Here is a 26114-nt window from a genome sequence, read left to right as displayed (position 1 = left end):
TAACTCCTTTATTCCACACAGACAGCTTCAGCATTTGTTCTGCTTTCTCTGCTTTTATTTGAATGTGATAGAAAAACACGACTAGAATTTACACAAACGTGTTTACAGGCTGACTTTAATGTGTTTCTGCACATGCTTGTCCTCTGGTCATGTGATCATGTGGTTTGTAGGATGCTCCTCTTCCTCAGAGGATCCACCTGTGCTTCCTCTCCTCTCTCCTCCACCTGTTACAGTGAGGGAACGTCCTCCATGATGGAGGAGCTGCTGGAAAGTGCTGAGAGTTTCCTCCAGAGTGAGACCTCTGTCACAGTTCAGAGGATCTACGGCAGCAGAGACCTTCATGGACACTAAAAGTCTCAAACACACAACAACAACATCACACTGACTCCACTCTGACATCACTGATCAATAATCAAAGAACACACAGATCAAACTGATTGATCAGCCATCAGAGGAGTCGGATCAATGGAGCTGCTTCTGTTCCTGATGTCCCCTGTTTGATCCTGGACCTGAACTCTCCCTGCAGATGAGACACAAGACAGTCAGAGACACACACACACACACACACACACACACACACACACACGCAGACATACAAACACAAACACACCTTTAACTTTGAGCTGCACTGTTTTGAATCTAACCCGTCCGTTCCTCCTCACATCACATTCATATCTCCCACTGTCTCTCTCTGTGGGCTGTTTCAGGGTCAGACTGAGGTCTCCAGTTTTCAGCAGGTCTTCATTCATCTTCGTTCGGTCTCTGTAAACCTGGTGCTGTTTGTGAGGCTGTTCAGAGCCGTTCTCATACACGTGAACCCTCCTGTATTCAGGTTCTTTACGTTCCCACTCCACTTCAGCATTTTCAGGCAGGTTTTGTGTGGTTTTGAAGGGCAGCTGGACAGACTCCGCCCCCTCCTCCACCTCCACCTGCGGGACTGAGAGGACAACAAACACAACATGAGCTGTACAAAGTGTGATTGGTGTTCAGAGCAGCATCATGTGACTCTTGTTCTGCACTAAATGAAGCGATGGAGTGGCGCCTCCTTCAGGCAGAGAAACAGCTCATGGAGAGAAATAATTATTAGAGCAAAAACAAGAGTGGAGCTGCAAATAAGGCCGAGAGGAACGCTGCAGAAAACTGTTCATGTGTGAATTCATCACTTCATAGATTTCTTTGAGCACTAAAATCAGAGCTGCTTCTATTTCTAATATGACAGCTGTACATTAGAGCTGCAACACTTTAAATGTGAGCCATAAAAACATGATGCTCTACAAGTGCATTCAGCTCTGACACTGTCACATCATGAAGGAGACGTGGAAATCACTTTGTTACACAAATCAAAGTCAAATCAATTCTATTGATGGAATATTGTGTGATCAATAGACTGATCAGTTTCTAATCTGTCATCTATCAGCTGGAAATCCAGCATGTCAAACAGACAGGCAGCAGATTAGGACCAAACACAAACACAGTGAGACTTTTTCTTCACAGCAGTTGCAGGTAAACTGCAGCAACAATGCGACTCAGACAGTTTCTCTGTAACTGCAGGGCTTCCTGCGCTGCTGTTAGTCAGACACGGATCAACAGGTTGTGGATAGAAAGCAGATTCCTTCAGCAGAGGATCCATATCACACGTGAAGCATGTCGTCGGGAAACAATCAGTGAAAATGGGACACTTTGAGCCTCAAACTCTGAACATGACCTGCTGCAGACCAGCTGATGTGTTCAGTTACCATGGTGAGGAATTTCACAATAAAGGAGGCGTGCGCTCTGTCTTTTCCCGGCCCGACGCTCTGGGACATTTTAGACACTTCAAATGCTCCACTATTAAGGTGGATGAAGGGTGTAGTTTGGAGGTGCTGCTTGTTAAAGTGTGAAACAGCTCCTATCTGTGCAGGTATCTCCGCCCTCCTAAGACTCCATCAGAGTTGGAGCTGAACTCTCAGATGTTTCCTGCTCCATGGTTCTTATGTGTGATCACATGATCTGAGCTGCTGATTTTAAGATCCATGTTGATGATCTTACTGACTCATTTGAGTTCCTCAGTACAGTAAATTCATTGGTTTCAAACAGCGTGTTGTTGGCCTACATATAACTGTGGGCTTCAGTATGAACTCCAGGCTTTGAGCTGATGTGTTTCTCTCTGATCATTGATGGATTCTGTTTGAGATCATTTTTCCAAGTGATCAGGCAAAAGCAGCTGTGTCAGTACGCTGACGCTCTTTTCATGAGGAAGCAGGAGAAACATGTTCATCAGTGTTTCTACCACCACTGGTGTTCCTCCTCCCTCACACACACAAACACTCTGAATGATCTGAACCTCCTTTGTACATCCACTTTAGATTCAACTGCACCTTTAAGATCAGGACTAAACGTGGTGCTCGCTCGCTGCCCTGGATCCACAAAGACATTCACAGTCTGAAAAGACAATGCCGGAGGGCAGAAAGGAGACGGAAGAAGGTGAATCTTCAGCTGCGTCATCAAGAAATGAAAGCATGAACGACTGCTTTCAATGAACAGGTGAAGGAGGCGAGGGCCGGCTATTTCTCTCCGTTAATTCATTCTAATAAGCACAGCCCAGAGCTCTTTGGAGCTCTTTGGAGGTCAGTGGAGCGTCTTTGAAATCCTGCAAGTTCTCACCAGATTACGGCATCGAGTGAGGAACGTCTTCACTTTCTAAACTTTCTGAAGGATCAAAAGAATGAGAGGAAATCCAAAACAGCAGCTCCTGATTCTTTTCTTGATGTCCCCGACCCCAGCCACCATATCTGATCTTCTTTTGTGCCAGTCTCTGTGGAGGAGCTTTGAAGGACGGTGGCACAACTGAAACGCTCATCAAGCTGTGTAGATATGATTCCTCCAAAGTTCCTGAGTGAAGTTTGGGATGTCCCTGCCCCTCGGCTGCTTCCAATAATGAACACTCGTCTGTCCTCTGGCTGTGTCCCAGAATACTTAAAGACAGCCAGTGTGCAAGCACTCATCAAAGATCCAGCCTCCATCCTTCTGACTACAACAATCACAGCTCAAAGTTTCCTTTTAGAGCAGAACTTTTGGAGAACACTGTCTGTCTGAAGCTTCTTGAAGCGTCACGTCCATGCTAGAACTCCAGTTTGACTCTGACTGTGGATCCTGCTGAAGCTTCTCCAAATAGTGGAGAAATGAAGACAAGATCAGCAGAGCCAGCTCAACAATGTCTGCAGGTGCTAACAGGTCAATCTTTGAGACGCTGAATGTTCCCAGTTTGCTGCTGTGAAACTAGAAGTGATGACTATTATTGTAACAGCACTGCAGCTGGAACTGCTGACGGGGCTGGAGATGAACTGGATTCTGATTTCAGGGACAGTTTTGGCTTTCAGTCGTCATCAAAACACTTTGTTTCATTCATGTTGCTCTGAAGCTTTCCTTTCTTCTCATTGACGTGTTCTGAACCAATCACAGCCCTTTCCTTTACAGCGCTCTGCTTTCACCCCTCCCTGAAAGCCCAAATTCCCTCTCAGTTTAGTTCAGCTGGAGCCGAGATGACACAGAGAGCCTTTGGTCCATGAGATCTATCTAGGAGACATCAGTAACATCAGGTTTGTGTCAGCCGTCCTGTAGAACGCTTCCATACAGCTGCTTCTGTCTCTGATCTCTGAGTATCTCTCAGCTTCAGCTGGGACTCCACCCAGGTGTTGGTTGGTTGACATTTGACAACATCCAAATGACTGGATCAAAGTGTTTGAATGATCTCAGCAGCTTTAAAACTATTGATATTTATACATTTACACTGATTTGGACTAAACTAACAAAACTATTGATTTGATCCAAACTCACATCATGCCAGAGGCTTTTATTTTGAAGGTAGGATAATTTTAATGGTCTTCTTAGTCTGTTCATTTAAACACACAGTTGCTCCGCCTGACATTTTTGGCTTTTAGATCAAAACATCAAAGAATTTATTTTATTTGAATGAACTGAAAATAGATTCAAACTAAAAGCTTTTAGAGAATAAACTCCTGCATGACCTCTGACCTTTGCCCTGTATCTACAGTACTGACCTCTGACTTTCAGCTGCACTTGTTTCTTCAGCAGGATGTTTCCCTCCCTGCTGTAGACGGTGCAGGTGTAGGTCCAGTTGTCTCCATCTGTGGGGTGTTTCAGGGTCAGACTGAGGTCTCCAGTTTTCAGCAGGTCTTCATTCATCTTCGTTCGGTCTCTGTAAGCCTGGTGCTGTTCTTCAGGCTGGTCAGAGCCGTTCTCATACACGTGGACCTTTGCATTGTTATCCATCCACTCCACTTTAGCATCTTCAGGCAGGTGAAGTGTGGTTTTGAGGGGCAGCTTGACAGACTCCAACCCTGAATCCACCTCCACCTGCAGGACTGAGAGGACAACAAAGCACAACATGAGCTTGGATGGAGACATTTGTGTTGCCTCTAACAGGCTGAATGCTGCTGCTTCACTGGGAGCTCACTGTTAGATAGAAAGTGGTCAGTGTGACATCACATGCTAACCTCAACATCAGACATGTTAACACTGTAACATTATTGGATGGAGCCCACTGAGACTGAAACACCATCACGAGTCTGACCTCTGACCTTTGACCTGGATCGACAGCACTGACCTCTGACTTTCAGCTCCACTTGTTTCTTCAGCAGGACGTTTCCCTCCCTGCTGTAGACGGTGCAGGTGTAGGTCCTGTTGTCTCCATCTGTGGGGTGTTTCAGGGTCAGACTGAGGTCTCCAGTTTTCAGCAGGTCTTCATTCATGTTCGTTCGGTCTCTGAAAACCTCGTCCTGTTTGTGAGAGCCGTTCTCATACACGTGGACCTTCCTGTTGTAGTAACTTGTATAATTGTCCATCCACTCCACTTTAGCGTCTTTAGGCAGTTGAAGTGTGGTGTTGAAGGGCAGCTGGACAGACTCCACCCCTGAATCCACCTCCACCTGGGGGACTGAGAGGACAACAAAGCACAACATGAGCTTGGATGGAGACATTTGTGTTGACTCTAACAGGCTGAATGCTGCTGCTTCACTGGGAGCTCACTGTTAGATAGAAAGTGGTCAGTGTGAAGAGGAGACGCAGCAGAAAGATGAAGACTGACAGGAAGAAAGCAGTGAACAGACTGTTGGAGCTGCTGTTAGTGGGACAGGACTTTATTCCGTCTCTGAGGACCAGATTTGACTTGATGAAGCAGAGAAACACAGTCTGAGTGTTTCTGTCACACTCACTTCATCACACAGCTCAGTTTGACAACATGTGGAAGAATTTGATAGAAGCCTTCCTTTAGTAAAAGCACCAAGAAAACACCATGAAAACACCTCACTACACACAAAACTGCAGTACTGGCAAATTGTACATAAAGTATGAAAAGTCAAAGTACTTATTGTGCAGAAAAATGTTCCCATCAGTGTCTGTGGATCAATATTACTGCTGCACATGTTTAAGGCTGAGCTCATTTCAAATCCTTTCTATTGTGTTGAATCTGCAGTAATGCATCATATTCTATAAAATCATATGTTTGTAGTGGCTGTCCTGTGAGGACCACGTCTCTCTAAACAAACAGCTGTTAATGAGCTCACAAACACAGGCCTACAGCTGGATTTGAAAAAGTCCATTCAATAGAAAATCAACAGTCACAGCTGGATTCAAAGGCTTGAGCTCTGTGTGACATGGTTACCTGTCAGCATCTACAGGGGGATTCAAATATGAAGGAAACATGAAGGTGGTGCATTAGAAAAACTGCTGCTTTCAAGCAGAGCAACAAACTGTTTGAACTGATCCAACTTTATTAACACAGACAAAGATTTGTGCATCAGCTGCTGTTTGCTGCTATAGATATAATCCAGCTGATGTGGAGAACTACATGTGACACTTTGATGCAGCCATGAATCTGACTGATTTCTTTCCATTTTCAAAGGTTGATGCATCAGTTAAAGTCCTTAAAAAGCTCAGAAATAAAGAGAAAGGTTGGTTAAAGCAAAGAGAGGCACTGGCAGCATTTAAGACACTAAACAAGAGAAACAGATCAGAGAACATCAGACTGAATAAGTGGAATAAAGTGAAACAGAACTAACGCTCCCTAAGAATGGAGCTGTCAGAGGAAGAGAGCAGCAAACTGAAAGCCTCTGTTAGCTGCAGAGCTCTGAAACTTCACACAGCTTTGGATGATAACATGGAGAAAGGATGTGGAGATGTTCACACTTCTGCTAGAAATCATCTTCTAGTTATTGTGACTCAGATATGACTGATCATAGATGAGGACCAATGAAGGTTTTTACTGAGATTTGAGCTGACTTAGCTTAGCCTGTGTTTCAGCCACATGCTAAACAAACACATGTTCAGAAACTAGAAGATGTGACCTTTCAGATGAAGTCTCACACATGAACTTTGCTCCTACAGTTCATCTGCTGAAGCTTTTACATTTGGCTGGAAATCAAATAAAAACCAAAACAGCCACAAACATCAGACATGCTAACACTGTAACATTATTGGATGGAGCCACTGAGACTGAACCACCATCATCAGTCTGACCTCTGACCTTTGACCTGTATCTACAGCACTGACCTCTGACTTTCAGCTCCACTTGTTTCTCCATCAGCATGTTTCCCTCCCTGCTGTACACGGTGCAGGTGTAGGTGGAGTTGTCTCCATCTGTGGGGTGTTTCAGGGTCAGACTGAGGTCTCCAGGTTCCAGCAAGTTTCTCTTCATCTTTGTTCGGTTCTTGTATTTATCGTCCTGTTCTTCAGGCTGGTCAGAGCCGTTCTCATACATGTGGACCTTCCTGTTGTTTGCATCCTTCCACTCCACTTTAGCATCTTTAGGCAGGCAAACTGTGGTTTTGCAGATCAGCTGGACAGACTCCACCCCTGAATCCACCTCCACCTTATAAACTGAGCGGACAACAAAGCACAACATGAGCTGTAGTGAAGGTTACTAATGTTCTCCTTATGACCTGTTACAGAGGACTTATTTCTGTGCTTGTCCTGTTAGACCTCAGTGTAGACCACAACATTTTACTACAAACACTAGAACACACCAGAGTTATTAAAGGAAACTTACTGCAGTGGTTTGAATCACATCTGATAGATTCCAGTTTGTTCATGTAAATGAGGAGTTTTCTTCAAAAAGTAAAACTGAGGAGTTTCCTTCACAAACAAAAATTATTCATAGATGTGTATGATTGCTCTCCAAATGATACACATTAGATTTTCATGATTAATACCTGTCATATCATTTACAGGCACGTTTTAAAGACACAAGGCCTGGATCAACTCTAATTTACTGCTTCTAAATTCATCACATTGATCCAGGACCTGTACATAACTAGAACTAAGACACACATATTAGTGTTTTTCAAATGAAGTCAGTGACCACTGTGTGATCGCTGCAGTCAGACAATTGAAGCTCCCAAAATCAAAGCCTCAAATAATTTTTAAGAGATTTTAAGAATTTCTGTGAGCAAAATTTCTTTTATGATTTCTGGGACGACAACTGGAACAGAATCCACCTCATTACTGATGTAGAGCTGGCATGGAATATTTACAGAATACTTAGTTTTGTCCTTGGAGTTCTGCAGAAATCATTAAACCTTCTAAAATTAAAAAAGGCCAAATCAGAGTTTTAGCTTTGAAAAATCATTAAACATCTTAATGATCCTAAAAAGTTCTGGAAAATAATAAAATCTTATTAAGGGGATATAGCCACCAAAATACCAGATTTTGTTTTAAAAGGCTGACGTACTTTACTGAAAAATTTGATATTTTAAGTGCTTTATACATTTTGTTTCTTCGGGGTCTTTATTTGAATCTTTACATCAGATTTCAAACAGCTTATGGCACAGGAGGCTCTCTGTAACAACTCAAACTCTGTGCTTCAAGCCTTCAGCTTTTCTCCTCTGAATGTCCTGGAGGTCCACAGAACTTTAAATCTGTTGGATCCAAATAAATGTGCAGGACCAGATCTTTATTTTATTAAACTGGCTGCAGATTATATAACAGAACCACTAACTTATATTTTTAGTTTTAGTCTTTTGAACACTGAGATCCCTGAAATATGGAAATCTACCAATGTTCTCTCTTTGATGAAAAGAGATGATGTTAATAACTACAGGCCCACATAAATACTGTGTTTAAGTTTACAAAAAGCTTATTAGTGAACAACTCAAAGAATTTGGGCAAATATTTAATTCTTTCCCAACATCAGTCAGTAAACAACACAGCACAATAACTGCTGCTCTTAAAGTGGATCAATGACATCATTAATGCAATGGACTGAAAAAATACTGAGCTCCTCTTTGTCTTGGCTTGTAAGAGGCTTTTGATACAGTCGTCCTGCCATTTTAGTAAACAGACTAAACAATATTGCTGTGTGTTATATGTTGTGAGTTGGTTATCAAATTATCTGTCAGCTAGAACAGTGTCCAAAGGAGTTCCCCAGGGCTCCATATTTGGACCACTGCTCTTCTGTGTACACAGATAAAAATGCTGCATTACATTTTTATTCAGATGAAGTACACTTGAATTTGTGCAGTCTGCCTTTGATGATGTTCAGTCCCATTTGACTCAAATTAAGTTGGTGTTAAATTCAGATAAATTCAAGTTCAAGTTATTCTCAAGTGGCAAAGAGTTGTTATGCAAACTTCCTAAGAACAAACCAGTCAAGGGATTGAGGTAAGGAATGCGCAAATGTCATGGGGAAGAAAAATCATATCGCTGGTTGTAACAGTAGTACAATCTGACCGGATTATTTTTGTTGTTTAAACATCATTTGTTGCGGGTCATTTCTCATGTCCTTATGTTGAATTGAATGCACGTTTATGTGAGATTTCTTCATTGGGAAGAGAGGGATAAAACATGGGAGCATAGTTAGCTAACGCTGTTGTTGCTTTTCCATTTAGGTCTTACGCCGACTGTCCACGAGAGTAAACGAAAGCATTCTAACTTGTTGCCTTTTTGTTGTGAATGCAGACCAGAGAAGACTACACAGAGGTCACATTGGTGCCGTAACTCGTTCGTGATGCTGCTGGATCGGGCTGGTGTCTTCTCGTGGCAGCAGCATCGTGGAGCATCGGCCTCCTTATTGTTTAGACTGTTGGGTAACAGAATCAAACTTTGGGGACTTTTGGATATACTTTCATTTGGACTTTGTATATTGCCATATTGGATTAAGCCAATTTTAGCTCTTTTAATATCCTGCTAGATATGGATCTCAGTGACTCAGATGACACCCCAAATGTGACTCACCTTGATGTGGGTAGGGGTAGAGGGTTCACAGCTGTTCCTTTTTCACTGGGTGACTGTCGGGTGGGGCATAGAGCAGCAGATTGCCCTTGTGGGCTTGTGGCTGAGTCGCCGTCGTTACAGTGCACTAAGGCATTGGCCTCAGACCCCCCAATAACTGATGTGAGTCAAAACATGTGATAAATGGTCAGCTCGTGAAGTTCAGGAGGTACTGGATAAGTATCACCTGGGGAAAAGGGTTCCAGTCTTCTCCACAGACAGGTGACTGTGTCTATGTGAATAAGGCAGAGGTTAGCGCAAATGCTACTCTTTGCTTGGCTGACCACGAGCAGAGACCAGCTGTGAGTCAGGATAGCACTGCTATTGAGAGGTTGATCAGCATGCTAGAGAAGGTGCTGCAAGGCCCAGGCTATGCTCGAGCTAATGTCAGGTGACAGAGTACCCGACTGCCAAAAATACCGTGTTTGGATGTTCCATCTGCAGAGATAGATCCCACTCCACCCTCACGCACTGTGGGGAAAACAGATTGTGCTTCCTGTGTCATGTACCTGATCATTCAAGACGCAACTGCCCAGAGGGCAAGTGTCCTCCTTTCAATGGTCATCAGGGAAACTGAACGATCTGCGTGGAGGGGAGGACAGCGCAGATCCAGCAAGTAAGCCTCCCACTTTGGACATGACTACACAGATTATGAGACTTTGTATTCCACTTACAGTGGCATCATACCGCCAAATAAAACACTGATTGCACAGGGCTTGCATAGGCTCCCAAATACTGATAGCTTATTCTACTCTGCAGTGACTACTAGTAGTGGACAAGTTTTTAAAGCATTAGTGGACAGTGGATCTATGGCGTGCACCATAAGTGAGACAGTTGATGAGAAACTTTCACAATCTATACCTGATATTGAGAGACGTTCAGCCGAAGACATTGTCATTGTTGGTTGTGGGGGTCACCTTGTTATACCTTCTGCTACATATGATCTTACAGTATCAATATATGGCTTCGAGAAGCTTCGCACTACTCTAGATGAGATGGAGGAGTCAGGAAAAATCCATAAATCCCAGAGTGAGTTCTCATCCCCCTTGTCTTGGTTGTTAAGCCAAATGGTGACCTGCGCATATGCAATGACTTCAGATGATGAAATGCAAGAACAGTTAAAGATTCACATCCATTGCCTCATCAGTCAGACGCCCTTGCAGCACTTGGTGGGAAATGTCTTTTCCTCTTCAATGGATCTCACATCAGGGTTTTACATCAGGGTTTTTTTTGTCGTCCACGAGGACGACAAAAAATACACGGCATTCTCCCCATTTTGCCTTCATGAGTATAACATGGTGCCTCAAGGCCTGACAAATAGTCCTGCTACTTTTATGCGAATGTCCATTTTTGGTGATGAGAACTGCGCAAGCTTGTTGTGTTATCTGGATAACCTTATGGTTATATATGCTTATATATGCCACATCTGAACAGGTGGCACTTGAACGTCTGCAGATGATTTTCTCGCGCCTTTCTGCCAACAACCTGAAGCTCTCACCTAAGAAATGCCACTTTCTTCAGCGGTCTGGGAAGTTCCTGGGACACATCATATGTGGTGAGGGTGTGAAAACAGACCCAAGTAAAATGCAGGCTTTAGACAATGTGCAGAAAGCAGACCTGATGGAGTCTGATGGGGTGACACTGTGTGCGAGGAAAATCAGGTCCTTCCTAGGAATGGTTCTCTACTACCATCATTTTGTTGAGTGGTGCTCTGCAAAAACTAAGCCGCTGTTTGATCCTGTGGCTGAACCGGCTGCGATACGCATAAGAGGTAGAGGCCATAAGCCTAAATTTAAAAGGGGCCACGTAGAGCTGGGTGATAGAACGATAACGATATGTATTGCGACATAACTTTTTCTCGATAGAAAAGTTAAACTATTGCGATAGGCTTCATCTCTCTTGTCCTCTTAAAAAAAAAAGAACAGCCAATCCAAATTAAGTAGCGCAGAGCCGAACCAATCACAACTGCAGCGTCATGTCACGTGACTTGTTACGTACAGCACAAGTACCAAGCCGCACATGTGTATTTGTTTGGGAAGCAGCCAGCCGCCGTGCCGCCCGGGTAATGGAGGAAATGAGTGTGCCGACTAGAAAAAAAATCAACCGAGAGTGTGACCAAAGGTTACCGAAGAAAAAACAGATGATGGTGTCATGATCCTGCGTCTTTTGACCCAGCGTTTTGAGTTTTAGTTTATGGTTTATGTTTAAGCCCTTCAGGTTTTCTAAGTTCATTTTTATCATGCCTAGGTTGTTATAGTTCTTTGTCATTAGATTCCCCTTGTGTCTAACACCCCTGTTAAGTCTCCCTTGCCCTTCATGTGTTTCATGTCTGTGTCTTACTGTAGAGAAGTAGATTCTGGTGTAGGATTTTACATGATGTCCACAAACGCACCACTGACATCCACACCTTCCCAGCCAATAATTAGCAGGCTTATAAGAAACAGCTGCGCTTCACTACCAGAAGGAGGCAGTCTTGTCCATCCAAGGTGGCTGAGAGCATTAGGCAGTTAAGCGCTGCAGATCTCTCAAGGAAAGCTACTCGGTTTAGTATTGCCCTTTAGAGAGTGGTAAGTGGGACTCTTTGTTCATCATAACGTGGCATATAGTAGGGTGGACTTTGACAACTGTTTCCCTCCTTTGTTGCAGGTTTGCACTATACTGCTGTCTTGTCATATGCTGTTTTGTTTGTTACATGATGCTTTTATAACGAACAGTACTTTGGGGTGTATTTGTTTTATGTAGATCTTTCATTAATGTGTGTAATGTTTTATGCTTTGTTTTATTGCTTTAGTGGAGGTGTGGCCGCTTGCTGAGGGGCTAGACACGTGAGGTGGAATCCCCTTCCTGATGCATGCGAGTGTACACACCGGGCATAGGTTGATTGCACCATTTAGAGTTTAGTGTAAGTGACAGTGAGGTCTGCAGTGAAGTTACACGGGTGAATAATTGGTGGCACCCTTGGGCACTCCTCCCTGTAGGTTGCCTCCTCAAGTGGCCGGTCTCCACTATTTTGTGTGGTTATTCTTTTATCCTGGCCGCCACCCGGCACACAATGCACCCGACCCCTATGGCGCCTCCTGCGGGTGGTGGGCCTGCGGGAGGATGGGCCCATGTCTCCTCTTCGGGCTGTGCCCGGCCGGGCCCCATGGACTAAGGCCCGGCCACCAGACGCTCGCCCTCGTGCTCAACCTGGAGACTCTGTTGTCCTGCTGGGAGACTTCAATGCTCACGTGGGTAACAACAGCGAGACCTGGAGGGGCGTGATTGGGAGGAACGGCCTCCCTGATCTGAACCCGAGCGGTGCTTTGTTATTGGACTTCTGTGCTAATCACAGTTTGGCCATAACGAACACCCTGTTCGAACATAAGAGTGTCCATAAGTGCACGTGGCACCAGGACGCTCTAGGCCGTAGGTCGATGATCGATTTTGTAATCGTATCAGCAGACCTGCGACCATATGTTCTGGACACTCGGGTAAAGAGAGGGGCTGAGCTGTCAACTGATCACCACCTGGTGGTGAGTTGGATCAGGTGGCGGGGGAGGACGCTGGACAGACCTGGTGCACCTAAACGCGTAGTGAGGGTGTGCTGGGAACGTCTAGCAGAGGCCCCAGTCCGCGAGATCTTCAACGCACACCTCCGGCAGAGCTTCAACAGCATTCCGAGGGAGACTGGGGACATTGAGTCCGAATGGACCATGTTCAGCGTCTCCATTGCCGAAGCTACTGCATTGAGCTGCGGCCGCAAGGTGGTTGGTGCCTGCCGCGGTGGTAATCCCCGAACCAAATGGTGGACACCAGAGGTGAAGGGAGCCACCAGGCTGAAGAAGGAGTCCTATCGGGCTTGGTTGGCCTGTGGGACTCCGGAGGCAGCCGACAGGTATCGACAGGCCAAGCGGAATGCGGCTCGGGCAGTGGCTGAAGCAAAAACTCGGGTGTGGGAGGAGTTCGGAGAGGCCATGGAAAAAGACTTTCGGACTGCCTCGAAGAGATTCTGGCAAACCGTCAGGCGTCTCAGGAGGGGAAAGCGGTGCTCTACCTGCACTGTGTATAGTGCTGGCGGAGCGCTACTGACGTCGACTGAGAAAATTGTCAGGTGGTGGAAGGAATACTTCGAGGACCTCCTTAATCCTACTGACACGTCTTCCGAGGAGGAAGCAGAGTCTGGGGATGAGGGGAATGACCCGCCAATTTCCGGGGGCGAGGTCACTGAGGCAGTTAAACAACTCCTTGGTGGCAGAGGCCCTGGTGTTGATGAGGTCCGCCCCGAGTTCCTGAAGACTCTGGACGTTGTAGGGCTGTCCTGGTTGACACGCCTCTGCAATGTTGCGTGGAGATCAGGGGCAGTACCTGTGGACTGGCAGACCGGGGTGGTGGTCCCCATCTTTAAGAAGGGGGACCGGAGGGTGTGTTCCAACTACAGGGGGATCACACTCCTCAGCCTCCCTGGGAAAGTCTATGCCAGGGTGCTGGAAAGGAGAGTTCGTCCGCTAGTCGAACCTCGGATACAGGAGGAACAATGCGGTTTTCGTCCTGGTCGCGGAACACTGGACCAGCTCTTTATCCTCTCCAGGATACTTGAGGGTGCATGGGAGTTTGCCCAACCAGTCTACATGTGTTTTGTGGACTTGGAGAAGGCATTCGACCGTGTCCCTCGGGGTGTCCTGTGGGAGGTGTTGCGGGAGTATGGGGTGTCTGGCCCATTGCTACGGGCCATTCGATCCCTATACAACCGTTGCAAGAGCTTGGTTCGCATTGCCGGCAATAAGTCGGACTCGTTCCCGGTGGGTGATGGGCTCCGCCAGGGCTGCCCTTTGTCTCCGGTTCTGTTCATAATTTTTATGGACAGGATTTCTAGGCGCAGCCAAGTGGCGGAGGGCTTTCGCTTTGGTGGCCTCAGAATCTCATCTCTGACTTTTGCAGATGATGTGGTTCTGTTGGCTCCATCGGGTGAGGGCCTCCAGCTCGCACTGGAACGGTTCGCAGCCGAGTGTGAAGCAGCGGGAATGAGGATCAGCACCGCCAAATCTGAGGCCATGGTTCTCAGCCGGAAAAGGGTGGAGTGCCCACTACGGGTCGGGGATGAGTTCCTGCCCCAAGTGGAGGAGTTCAAGTATCTCGGGGTCTTGTTCGCGAGTGATGGGAGAAGGGAGCCGGAGATCGACAGACGGATTGGGGCTGCGGCTGCAGTAATGCGGACGCTGCACCGGTCCGTCGTGGTGAAGAGGGAGCTGAGTGTAAAAGCGAAGCTCTCAATTTACCGGTCGATCCACGTCCCTACCCTCACCTATGGCCACGAGCTGTGGGTAGTGACCAAAAGAACGAGATCGCGGATACAAGCGGCAGAAATGAGCTTCCTCCGAAGGGTGGCTGGCCTCTCCCTTAGAGATAGGGTGAGAAGTTCGGCCATCCGGGAGGGGCTCAGAGTAGAGCAGCTGCTGCTCCACATCGAAAGGAGCCAGCTGAGGTGGTTCGGGCATCTGACAAGGATGCCCCCTGGGCGCCTCCTGGGTGAGGTGTTCCAGGCATGTCCCACCGGGAGGAGGCCCCGGGGCAGACCCAGGACACGCTGGAGAGATTATATCTCTCGGCTGGCCTGGGAACGCCTTGGTGTTCCCCCGGATAAGCTGGAGGAGGTGGCTGGGGAGAGGGAGGTCTGGGCCTCTTTGCTTAGGCTGCTGCCCCCGCGACCCGGCTCCGGATAAAGCGGATGAAGATGGATGGATGGATGGATATTCTTTTATCATGCTGTGATTGTTTTAGGGTAGCATCGTGGTAGGGAGTCTGGTCATTTTAATCATCGTTTGTAAATAAAGTGTTTTAATTAACTATTTTGCCGTCTCAACCCTGCTACCCTAGGTGCCTTCCTGATTTTATAGTTATGTTTTTAGTAGTTCCTCTTAATAAATTTTGATTTGTAAACTTCCTTTGTCTCACCTCTGCCGTTAATAACGAGTCTGTGGGCTTTGGTAGCCAGTGCAATACGTACATTGGCTAGAGAAATCTTTCCTGGGGTGTAACGGCCTCCCCCAGGTGGCGTTGTCAATATCTTAGTTACCGTCCCCAGTTATTCCTCTATTGCGACACCACATTACGTTGTCAAGTTCAGGTTGTCATATCTGCGTCTTATGTTTCCTGTGTTATTTTTTATGAGATCTTGTGTTCCTGTGTTCATTGTGTTTAGTTTTACTCTTCCACTGTGAGGTCGTTATGTTCATGTGTGTCAGCTGTTCCCCATGTGTTCCCACTTCTCTCATTAGCCTCCTGTGTGTATTTAGTCTGTGCCTTTTCATTCAGTCCTTGTCGGATTGTCTGTGTTGTTCCCATGCCATGTCCTGCGTTCAGGTTTTCACATACACTCAACAAAAATATAAACGCAACACCTTTGTTACTGCTCCCATTCCCCATGGGATGGACGTAGAGACCTAAAATTCATTCCAGATACACAATATAACCATCCCTCCCAAACAGTGGTCACAAATCAGTCCAAATGTGTGGTAGTGGGCACATCTGCCATATTGAGATAATCCATCCCACCTCACAGGTGTGCCACATCAGGATGCTGATCTGACATCATGAGTAGTGCACAGGTGTACCTCAGACTGCCCACAACAAAAGGCCATGCAGATGGACCAAGCGAGTGATAGGGAGTCTGCCGTTGGTCAAACTGGTTGTTCTCTTGGTGCGGCATTGAGCGTCCCAACCTCTGAGGCAGAATCGACTGTGGCTCCACATGCTGTGTGTGACGTGTTGGTTTCCCAACATAATTTGTATAATTTTACCACTATATGATCACACTGCAAGTGTAAATGTAATCCTCAGAGTATTGGAGGATTCCTGTGAGGCTGACTGGTCACGACAATAAACGAAAGCATTCTAACTTGTTGCCTTTTTGTTGTGAATGCAGACCAGAGAAGACACTACACAGAGGTCACACTTGTCATTTAGACAGCTGTTAGCACATGATTCTCCTTATGGGGACCTGATACGTTTAATATGCTGATGAGAATACAGCCCAGAATAAGCGTATACTATAGCTTTTATTTTGGAAAGAGACATTTCTCTGTAATAAACTCTCTTTACCAAAGATGAGTGATTCCTCAATCAGATAGATTTTTTTTTATTACTTTGTTGTTTCAGCAACATTAAATTTAAAAACTGTACTTTTGAGTTAAAATATATATTTATAATTTTAATAAATGACAAATTAAAAAGTCATGAACATTTTTTTTGTATCGAAAAAATATCGAACCGTGACTCCAAAGTATCGAACCGAACCGTGAATTTTTTGTATCGTTGCACCCCTAATATATATGTGTAATATATATGTGTCCTTAGTGTCGGAACAGAATTGGGGGAAAAAGCTTTTGAATAAGTTGCCTCTGGAAAAATCTACAGAAGGAGTTTAAAGTTAAAGAAGTGAGAGAAGGTTCAATTTGATCAGTGTGAATTTTGTCATTGTTGGTTTTATAATGACCTGTTATTTTATAAGATTCTTGATTTATTTTTGTGTTGTGTTGTGGTTTTGTTTTTTTGTGTTGTGTTTGTGTTGTTTTATAGGATTTGTGAATTCATGATTCATGTTTGTGTTCACTTGTCTGTGTGGAAAATTGTGTTTGCTTCTTTATTTGTCACACATTGTATTTGTTGTAACTTATACATGACTCTGCTGGTCACTCTTGTAAAACGGATTTTAATCTCAGTGAGGTATTTACGTGGGCAAATAAAGTACACATGCAGTGAAGCACACACACTGTTTAGTAAAGTCGTGTTGTGGAGCTGTTTCACTGATCAATGACTGAGTCTGAAGGAGGTTTTCTGACTTCTGGAACAAACCTGGAAGTTTCTCTTCAGCTCTCTGTATCAGCTGTTTGTAACTATCAACTCTTTCAGCTTCTGGAACAAGTTTGTGTGAGCCGCAGTCAAGGAGCCACCAGAGGACACCTGCTAACCATCGGCATTATGGGTAGTGTAGTAGGAGACACTCACCTGACATGAAATACTGACGGAAATAATATATGAGACCTCCAAAAACCACAAGAAGAACCAGGAGAACCAGGAGCACAAGAACAGCTTTCGCCCAGGATGGAAACTGTTCTGTGGAAAAAAACACAAACAACATGTCCTTTGAACTCTGATCTCAATGTCCTGCACTGTATCATGGTTTTTATCTCCATGTCTGACCTTTGACCTGCAGCACTACTTTTTGTCTCAGGATGTCTTTGTCCCTGTAGATGATGCAGATGTATTCTCCACTGTCTCTCTCTGTGGGGTATTCCAGGGTCAGACTGAGGTCTCCAGTTCTCAGCAGGTCTTTGTTCATCTTTGTTCGACCACAGTAACGGTCGTCCTGCTTCTTAAGGTGGTCACTTCCATTTGAATATCCATGGACCATCATGATTTCTCTGTCAAATCTTGTCCACTCCACTGTGGTGTCCTCAGGCAGGTCAGGTGTTGTTTTGCATTGCAGGATGACAGACTCTGATCCTACAACGACCTCCTCCTCCAGTTCTTGGTCTGAGAGGACAGTAAACCAAATTATAAAAATTGCATCTGGAAAGTTTTCCCAGTGTTTTATTTGTTCCACATTTTGTTATTCCAACATGGATTAGATTGAGTTTCACCTCACATTTCTACACACACAATACCTGGGGATTCCCATGATGCATTGAGTTTTTCCTTTCCAGTCACCTTCCTCACTCACTATGTGTTAATAGACCTCTCTGCATTGAATCATATCTGTTATTAACCTCTGTCTCTCTTCCACAGCATGTCTTTATCCTGTTTTCCTTCTCTCACCCCAACCGGTCGCAGCAGATGGCCCCGCCCCTCCCTGAGCCTGGTTCTGCCAGAGGTTTCTTCTGTTAAAAGGGAGTTTTTCCTTCCCACTGTCGCCAAAGTGCTTGCTCATAGGGGGTCATATGATTTCTAGGTCTTTTTCTTTGTATGTACGATCTGCTGTACAATATAAAGCGCCTTGAGGCGACTGTTGTTGTGGTTTGGTGCTGTATGAATAAAATTGAATTGAATTTAACAATACCCCGCAATGACAGGCTACTGTTTAAATGATTGCAAATGTATTAAAAATAAAAAAAATGAGAATAACATGTAATCACAAACTTTGCTCAGTGCTTTGTTGAAGCAACTTTGGCAGCAATAACAGCTTTCAGTCTTTCTCAGTATGATGCTGCAAGCTTGGCACCTATTTTTAGGCATTTTCTTTATTCTTCTTTGCAGACCCTCTCAAGCACCATCAGGCTGGATGGGGAGTGTCAGTGCAAAGGCATTGTCTAATCTCTCCAGAGATGTGTAATTGGGTTCTTGTCTGGGCTCTGGCTGGACCACTCAAGAACAAAGACAACAAAGTGGTGCCGAAGCCCTCCTATGTTATCTTGTCTCTATGTTTAGGATCGTTTTCCTGTTGGAAGATAAACCTTCAGCCAGTCCAAGGTACAGAGCACTCTGGAGGAGGTTGTCATCAAGGAGTTCTCTACACATTGGTGCATTCAGGAAATCTTTTAGTTCTTCCACTGTAAAAGGTCCCACAACATGATGCTGTTTTTTCCAGACATGACACTTGGCATTCAGGCCAAAGATTTTTATAGTGGTTTCATCAGACCAGAGAATTTTCTTTTTCATGATCTGAGATACTTCAGGGGCTTTTTGGCAAACTCGATTCAATGCATACTGTCTCAGAGGTCTGCAGACAATTCCTTGGACTTCAAAGCTTGATTTGTGTTCTGACATGTACTGTCAACTGTTGGACCTTATACAGACATGTGTGCCTTTCCAAATCATGTCCAATCAACTGCATCTATCACAAGTGGACTCCAATCAACAAACATCTGGCAGATTATCAGAGGGAACAAGGTTCAACTGAGATTAAATTTTAGTGTCCCAGAAAAGGCTGTGAGTACTTTTGTACATCTGTTAATTTTAGCTTAAATTTAAAAAAAAATTTAAGCCAATTTTTTTCCATATTCATTATGGGGGTATTGTGCAGGAAGAATTTGGAGGTGAAAAACTGATTCCATCCATTTTGGAATAAGACTGTTACATAACAAAATGTGGAAAAAAAGGAAGGGCTGAGAGTATTTTCTGGATGTTCTGTAACTAAAGAAGCAGATTCAGTCACATTGATTTTAATCATAGAATCGACCTGATCTGAGATCTGAGCATCTGTGTTACTGACCTCTGACTCTGCTGCCAGTAAAAATAAATATCAATAATAAAGTCATTAAAATCTCTATTCTGCATGAAAAATATCAGGAAAGCTTGTGAGCCAAAACTGTGCCAGGTCTTCACAGTACTACTGTTAGTTATCACACATAAGTAAGAGACCATGTGGGGTTATTGTCTGTCCCTATTAGGCAGGCAAGCTGCTGGTTTTCCTGCACATGTAAGAATTTCTGGATCAAATCATCCTGATTTAGAAGATACACCAAAAATTGTACCAATAAGATTCTATTTTCTTCTTCTTTGGTGTTCATGTTTTTATTTTTCCAGTGTGGTTGCATCTAGAAAACTTTACCACTATTTTATCAGATTTCAGTACTAGAAAAATCTTTTATGTTACTCTTTAGTTTGACCTCTGACCTTCATAATCACAGGTGTTGGGTTTTGTACCTTTGACATGCAGCTGTATTTCTGCCAGTTTCCGTTCCTCCCTTTCATTTCTGATGGAGCAGGTGTAGATGCTGCTATCAGTCTTTGTTGGTTTTCTCAGAGTGAGGCTGAAGTCTGAAGTGTCCAGAGCATCAGGCCTCATTGATGTGCGCCCTCTGTAACGCTGGTTTTGCCCTTTAAAATCATCCGTTTCCTCTCGTCGTAGGTGGACAGATTTGGGGTTGAGATCATTGCGAGTCCACAGCACTGTGGGGTTTTCAGGTATAAAACCTGAGTACTCGCAAGGCAACAGGACAGATATTTCCCCCTCATACACCTCCACCACTGGAGCCAGGGCATGCTGGGAAACTGGAAGGAGACACAAGCACACACAAAAAAAACACTTATTATGTGTATGCAGTAGATTTTGTCCTTGGGTTGATATAAAGTGGTTTCAGAAAGTTGCAGAATATGTAACATCACTCTCAGCCATGTTTTATAAAAAGTATTCAAACACGGATTCTTCCTGTCCAACAAGCACTGAAAGGACATCAAAGATGTTAAAGAAAACTGATGGATGACTGAACAACACTGAGGTGAAAGGAGGAAACCATCTCTTATTTTCTTGTATCGGTGTTCATTTCTTATTGAAAATGAACACAGATACAAGCAGATCTGAGCTCAGACGCCTTCCTGTAATGAGACAGCAGGGCTAACAACGACACCACAGTCCATCAATTTGTAACAAATAACCTCACCATGCATCAACATCAAATGAGGCAGAAACACAACCACACAGAAAACAAACAGTTTATTAGTAAACAGACATCCCAGTGTTACAACACATAAAAGTGTCACCACTGACAATGTTACACACAACTGGCAACACAACCAATTTTCATCTGTATCATTGGACAAGTTTTTTTCTTTTTTTTTTTTGCCACAGTCGTTAATCTTGTCAAACGTCACTACTCTCTGGCAGGTTTGTGGTTCTATCAGTAAGAAACAGAGACGTCTGGAACACACAGATAGTTCGTCTTAAACAGATATGAACTCAGCTGTAACCCTGTGAGCGCCCTGCATGAAGTCCCAGAGGGGGTTATGAGGAATAAAGTCAAGTAGAGTCAGTTTACATCCAGTGAAATCATGTTAGACTTTATGTTGTCTAAAAGCACAAACAGCTGCGTTGTTGTGTTTGCATTCAAAGAGTGCGCTTACCGAGTACGAGGAGCAGGAGTGGCAGCAACATCTTCATCTCCAGTTAAAGTCCTGATAACAACAACACGCAGCTGCTGCTGCACTAAAGGTTTGGTCCTCTTACGATAACCTGATCATTTCCTGTTGAGCCTTCAAAATATTTATTTATTTATTTTTTCTTTTTACAGCGAATGACAGAATTAAATTTAGAGGAGAAACAACATGGCTAGATTGCTGTTTGCTGCTCTATGGGATTAATATTCTGCTGTCATTTGAAACTTAAATTTAGAAATTAAACTTTAAGCTTTACAAAACTGACAGTAGGATTTTAAGGTTTGTCAAAACATTTTTATACATTTACATCGTTTTGCATTTGAGGTTTCCTTCGTCACACCAGCAGCGAGGATGTGCAGCTGTTTGACTCACTTGTTGTTACGGTCCTGGACCCGTGGCCCAGTGTTTAGATTTTGTATTATTGTTTTTAGGCTGTTTTCTTCTATTGTTCAAGGTTGCTAGTTTTTTGGTGTCTGTTTTGTATTTCCGAGCCTGTGGATTCCTTTGCTCCTTATGTCACTCTGGTCCCTGTACTGTGTTAGTATTTTCTCTGAGTTCAGTCTGTGGATTTCCTGTTTTACTTTGAAGGTCTTGTCTCATGTTAGTGTATTCTGCTTTACTTCCTTGTCTTGTCTAGCCTAATGACTTCCAGCTGTCTGTCCACCTGTTCCTGTACCTGCCAGTGTATTTTAGTCCCTGTCAGTCAGTACTTGTCCTGTTGTTAGCATCATTTCTCCCTCCTGCTGTGTCTTTCCTGATGTTTTCTTGTGTATTTCGGTTCTAGCTCCAGTTTAGGTATTCTGTTTGGTTTTCCTTGGTAAGCAATAAAGCTGCTTTCAAGTTCATGTTTTGCCTCAATGAGTCCACCGTGTGGGTCCTCTTCTCCTGCCTGCACAGCACACACCATGACACTTGTCATTTTTCAAAGACACAACTTTGTTTCTTAGTTTTTTTTTTCTTTTCTAAAAGTTAAAAAATAGAAAGAAAAATAAAAAAGAAAATTGAATTAAAAATTTTTTATTGAATTGAATAATGAGAAACTTTATATTTAATTCTAATAAATGTTTGTAATTTGAATTTTTAAGTTTGTTCTTAAAAGTTAAAACAAATCTCATATCTAAAGACTTAAATACTTAAATACAACACTGAAATAACCACAAAAAAGTACTGTACCATAAGAAACTGGGAAAATTCAAAGTACCTAAATCACAAACTGTAAAATATTCATTAAACTAAACAGACCATCTGAGGAAGCTAAGGTGCTGGTCATCAAAAACATGGTGGATCCCCAAAAATATCAGTCACAAGTTAACAAACAACCACACAAATCACTTATGAAACACACTGAAAGGATCAATTCAGCTACATCTGGAAGAAACAGCTGCATCCATCAGACAGAATTGAAAACATTAAACTACAGGGAGTGCAGAATTATTAGGCAAATGAGTATTTTGTCCACATCATCCTCTTCATGCATGTTGTCTTACTCCCAGCTGTATAGGCTCGAAAGCCTACTACCAATTAAGCATATTAGGTGATGTGCATCTCTGTAATGAGAAGGGGTGTGGTCTAGTGACATCAACACCCTATATCAGGTGTGCATAATTATTAGGCAACGTCCTTTCCTTTGGCAAAATGGGTGAAAAGAAGGACTTGACAGGCTCAGAAAAGTCAAAAATAGTGAGATATCTTGCAGAGGGATGCAGCAGTCTCAAAATTGCAAAGCTTCTGAAGCGTGATCATCGAACAATCAAGCGTTTCATTCAAAATAGTCAACAGGGTCGCAAGAAACGTGTGGAAAAACCAAGGCGCAAAATAACTGCCCATGAACTGAGAAAAGTCAAGCGTGCAGCTGCCAAGATGCCACTTGCCACCAGTTTGGCCATATTTCAGAGCTGCAACATCACTGGAGTGCCCAAAAGCACAAGGTGTGCAATACTCAGAGACATGGCCAAGGTAAGAAAGGCTGAAAGACGACCACCACTGAACAAGACACACAAGCTGAAACGTCAAGACTGGGCCAAGAAATATCTCAAGACTGGTTTTTCTAAGATTTTATGGACTGATGAAATGAGAGTGAGTCTTGATGGGCCAGATGGATGGGCCCGTGGCTGGATTGGTAAAGGGCAGAGAGCTCCAGTCCGACTCAGACACCAGCAAGGTGGAGGTGGAGTACTGGTTTGGGCTGGTATCATCAAAGATGAGCTTGTGGGGCCTTTTCGGGTTGAGGATGGAGTCAAGCTCAACTCCCAGTCCTACTGCCAGTTTCTGGAAGACACCTTCTTCAAGCAGTGGTACAGGAAGAAGTCTGCATCCTTCAAGAAAAACATGATTTTCATGCAGGACAATGCTCCATCACACGCGTCCAAGTACTCCACAGCGTGGCTGGCAAGAAAGGATATAAAAGAAGAAAAACTAATGACATGGCCTCCTTGTTCACCTGATCTGAACCCCATTGAGAACCTGTGGTCCATCATCAAATGTGAGATTTACAAGGAGGGAAAACAGTACACCTCTCTGAACAGTGTCTGGGAGGCTGTGGTTGCTGCTGCACGCAATGTTGATGGTGAACAGATCAAAACACTGACAGAATCCATGGATGGCAGGCTTTTGAGTGTCCTTGCAAAGAAAGGTGGCTATATTGGTCGCTGATTTGTTTTTGTTTTGTTTTTGAATGTCAGAAATGTATATTTGTGAATGTGGAGATGTTATATTGGTTTCACTGGTAAAAATAAATAATTGAAATGGGTATATATTTGTTTTTTGTTAAGTTGCCTAATAATTATGCACAGTAATAGTCACCTGCACACACAGATATCCCCCTAAAATAGCTAAAACTAAAAACAAACTAAAAACTACTTCCAAAAACATTCAGCTTTGATATTAATGAGTTTTTTGGGTTCATTGAGAACATGGTTGTTGTTCAATAATAAAATTATTCCTCAAAAATACAACTTGCCTAATAATTCTGCACTCCCTGTATACGGATCACACACAGGAATATCAAATACACCAAGAAAACAGCTTCTTCTCTAATATCAATAATGACTGCTGCTATTATACAGATGAACAAACAGGGGATTCAAATTGAGAATAAACGGTCAGTTTTCCAGTTTAACTGTAGAGGTCTATAGATTTTAATCATATCAAGGAATATCTAAACCAGTTTTCATATCCACTCGATGTCATTGCCTTATCTGACACTTTGATTAATATGGATAAAGGAGCAGACTTTGAACTGGAGGGTTATGAACTCAGGTGTATAATTCAGAGAAATAAAGGTGGAGGAGCAGTGGCCTCAGTATGTGGACAAATGTCTGAAACTGAACGTGGTGATGACAGCGATTGATGATGTGTTAAATGTATAACAGTTTAAACCTAAGCAATAATCTCCAGGTAGTAAAACAACATACTGTGTGAGCCTGTTCTCTAAGATTAGCAGAACCACATCACATCCTGCAGCTCTCACAGACACGTTTTTATAAATGACATTGAATATAAAACAGGAAGTGGACTTCTCAACCCTAATAATTTGGACAGAAATAAAGATTACAGACAAGTAAGAACAGAGGAAATGATAAATGCTTTAAAAACAAATCAGAATTTTAAACAAAGAAATATGAGTAATGAGTTTTCTATATTTTCAATATCAGTGTTTAAGTGACTCATCAGGAAGTTAGACCGCGGCGAGAAGAGAAACTGTCAGAAAACAACAGAAGTGGAAAAGTGTTAGAAGTAATAATAGTGGGGTAAGAGTGGGAGGCGGAGGAAGGAGGGACAAGACTGGACAACCGATTTTCTGGATTAAAATGTGAATTGAGGCTTATCTGCTAAAAAATAAATAATGATTAAATAAATTACTACTTTTTCTGTGAGTACTTTGTCCTAATAACTTTGAAACAATAACATCTAGAGCAATATTTTCACCTCCGATTAAATCTTTGTGTTAGCTTTATTTTGATACCAACATTGTTCACACAGAGTTTGTAATTGCAGAGAAATACTCCATTTATTTTATACAGTGCATTAATTTAAATCATCACATAAACACCACACAGTGAGATTATCTGCCTTAAACTGTGGTGTGAGTGCAGATTGATCTGCATTCAGTTTCTTACCATTTATGAGGAGCAGGATCACCAGCAACGTCTTCATCCTCCTGTAAAAAGCTGAAACAAACACAAAGTCCTTTAAATCTGCTGCTGACTGAACAAAGAAACAAACACTCAGCAATTTTTCTTCAGCTGTAAGCACATAAAGAAAGTTCACTTTTGTTTTTAAGAGGAAGTCAGACATGTGAAATGAAACTGCCCAGTGGGACAGCCACTCTTTACAGCCCACAGCTTCCACCTCAGTGCTGACACAAGGCTCATTAGCAGACTGACATCAATTAAATGTCATTTTAACAAAGAACCTTTAAAAACTGCTGCCATGATTAAAATGTTTAAGTAACCTAAAGCTTCAGCATGTCTCTATATTTGTGATAAGAACCTATTACTCACATAAATCTTAACTCTGGGCCTCAAACGTAAAGACACAGGGGACTTGGAGCTTATCTAAGCTGTCATAGGCAGAAATCTCTGAAATCATCCATATGTAGGACAGATCTCATATATAAGTTTGAATGTACTGTAATGTTCAGATTTTTCAGAATAATTCCTGGAGAAATATCTGTCTTTTAAAAAGATTTAATTCGCTTTAGCGGGTGAAATTACAATTTACAGCACTGGAACGTGAACAGACCAAGGATAACCCTCAAGGACAGTCACGCCGAACAAAGCTCTCGAACTTCCAAAGACAGAGTGCCAACTCATATGAGCACAATTGCATTGTAAATAAAATAATTACAACATGTTTATTTAATAATTGAAATCAAAAATCTCAAATTTTCAACCCCAACAGTACTTAAGGAATTTTGTCCTAGTTTTTAATTGCTTTTAAGGTCCAGTGTCCTCACTGATAACACAGAGTTGACTGTGTTTAATAAGTCTAAGATT

At 43.2% G+C, this 26114-nt stretch overlaps 1 protein-coding gene across 2 annotated transcripts; it reads right to left on the bottom strand.

Annotated features, from left to right (window-relative positions):
- Window positions 1-25281, bottom strand: LOC146578312 (uncharacterized). Of its 2 annotated transcripts, none has more exons than XM_085258352.1 (9): window positions 25236-25281; window positions 19888-20235; window positions 17446-17778; window positions 17251-17358; window positions 6550-6876; window positions 4607-4936; window positions 4041-4364; window positions 611-937; window positions 1-520 (listed from the first exon to the last, which is right to left on the bottom strand). In XM_085258352.1, the coding sequence occupies exons 1-9, from the start codon at window positions 25270-25272 to the stop codon at window positions 429-431; spliced, it is 2226 nt and encodes a 741-aa protein (XP_085114478.1). In that variant the 5' UTR covers window positions 25273-25281; the 3' UTR covers window positions 1-428. The 2 variants fall into 2 exon arrangements, with proteins under 2 accessions (XP_085114478.1, XP_085114469.1); XM_085258343.1 differs by lacking the exon at window positions 25236-25281 and adding an exon at window positions 21085-21183.
- Window positions 25282-26114: the final 833 nt, after the last annotated feature.

The sequence above is a fragment of the Mchenga conophoros genome, linkage group LG3, assembly GCF_057382185.1.
Source record: "Mchenga conophoros isolate Kocher_MC1m ecotype Shallow Benthic linkage group LG3, M_conophoros_male_GT1.1, whole genome shotgun sequence".
NCBI lineage: Eukaryota > Metazoa > Chordata > Actinopteri > Cichliformes > Cichlidae > Mchenga > Mchenga conophoros.
This window is presented reverse-complemented; position numbering and strand designations above follow the sequence as displayed.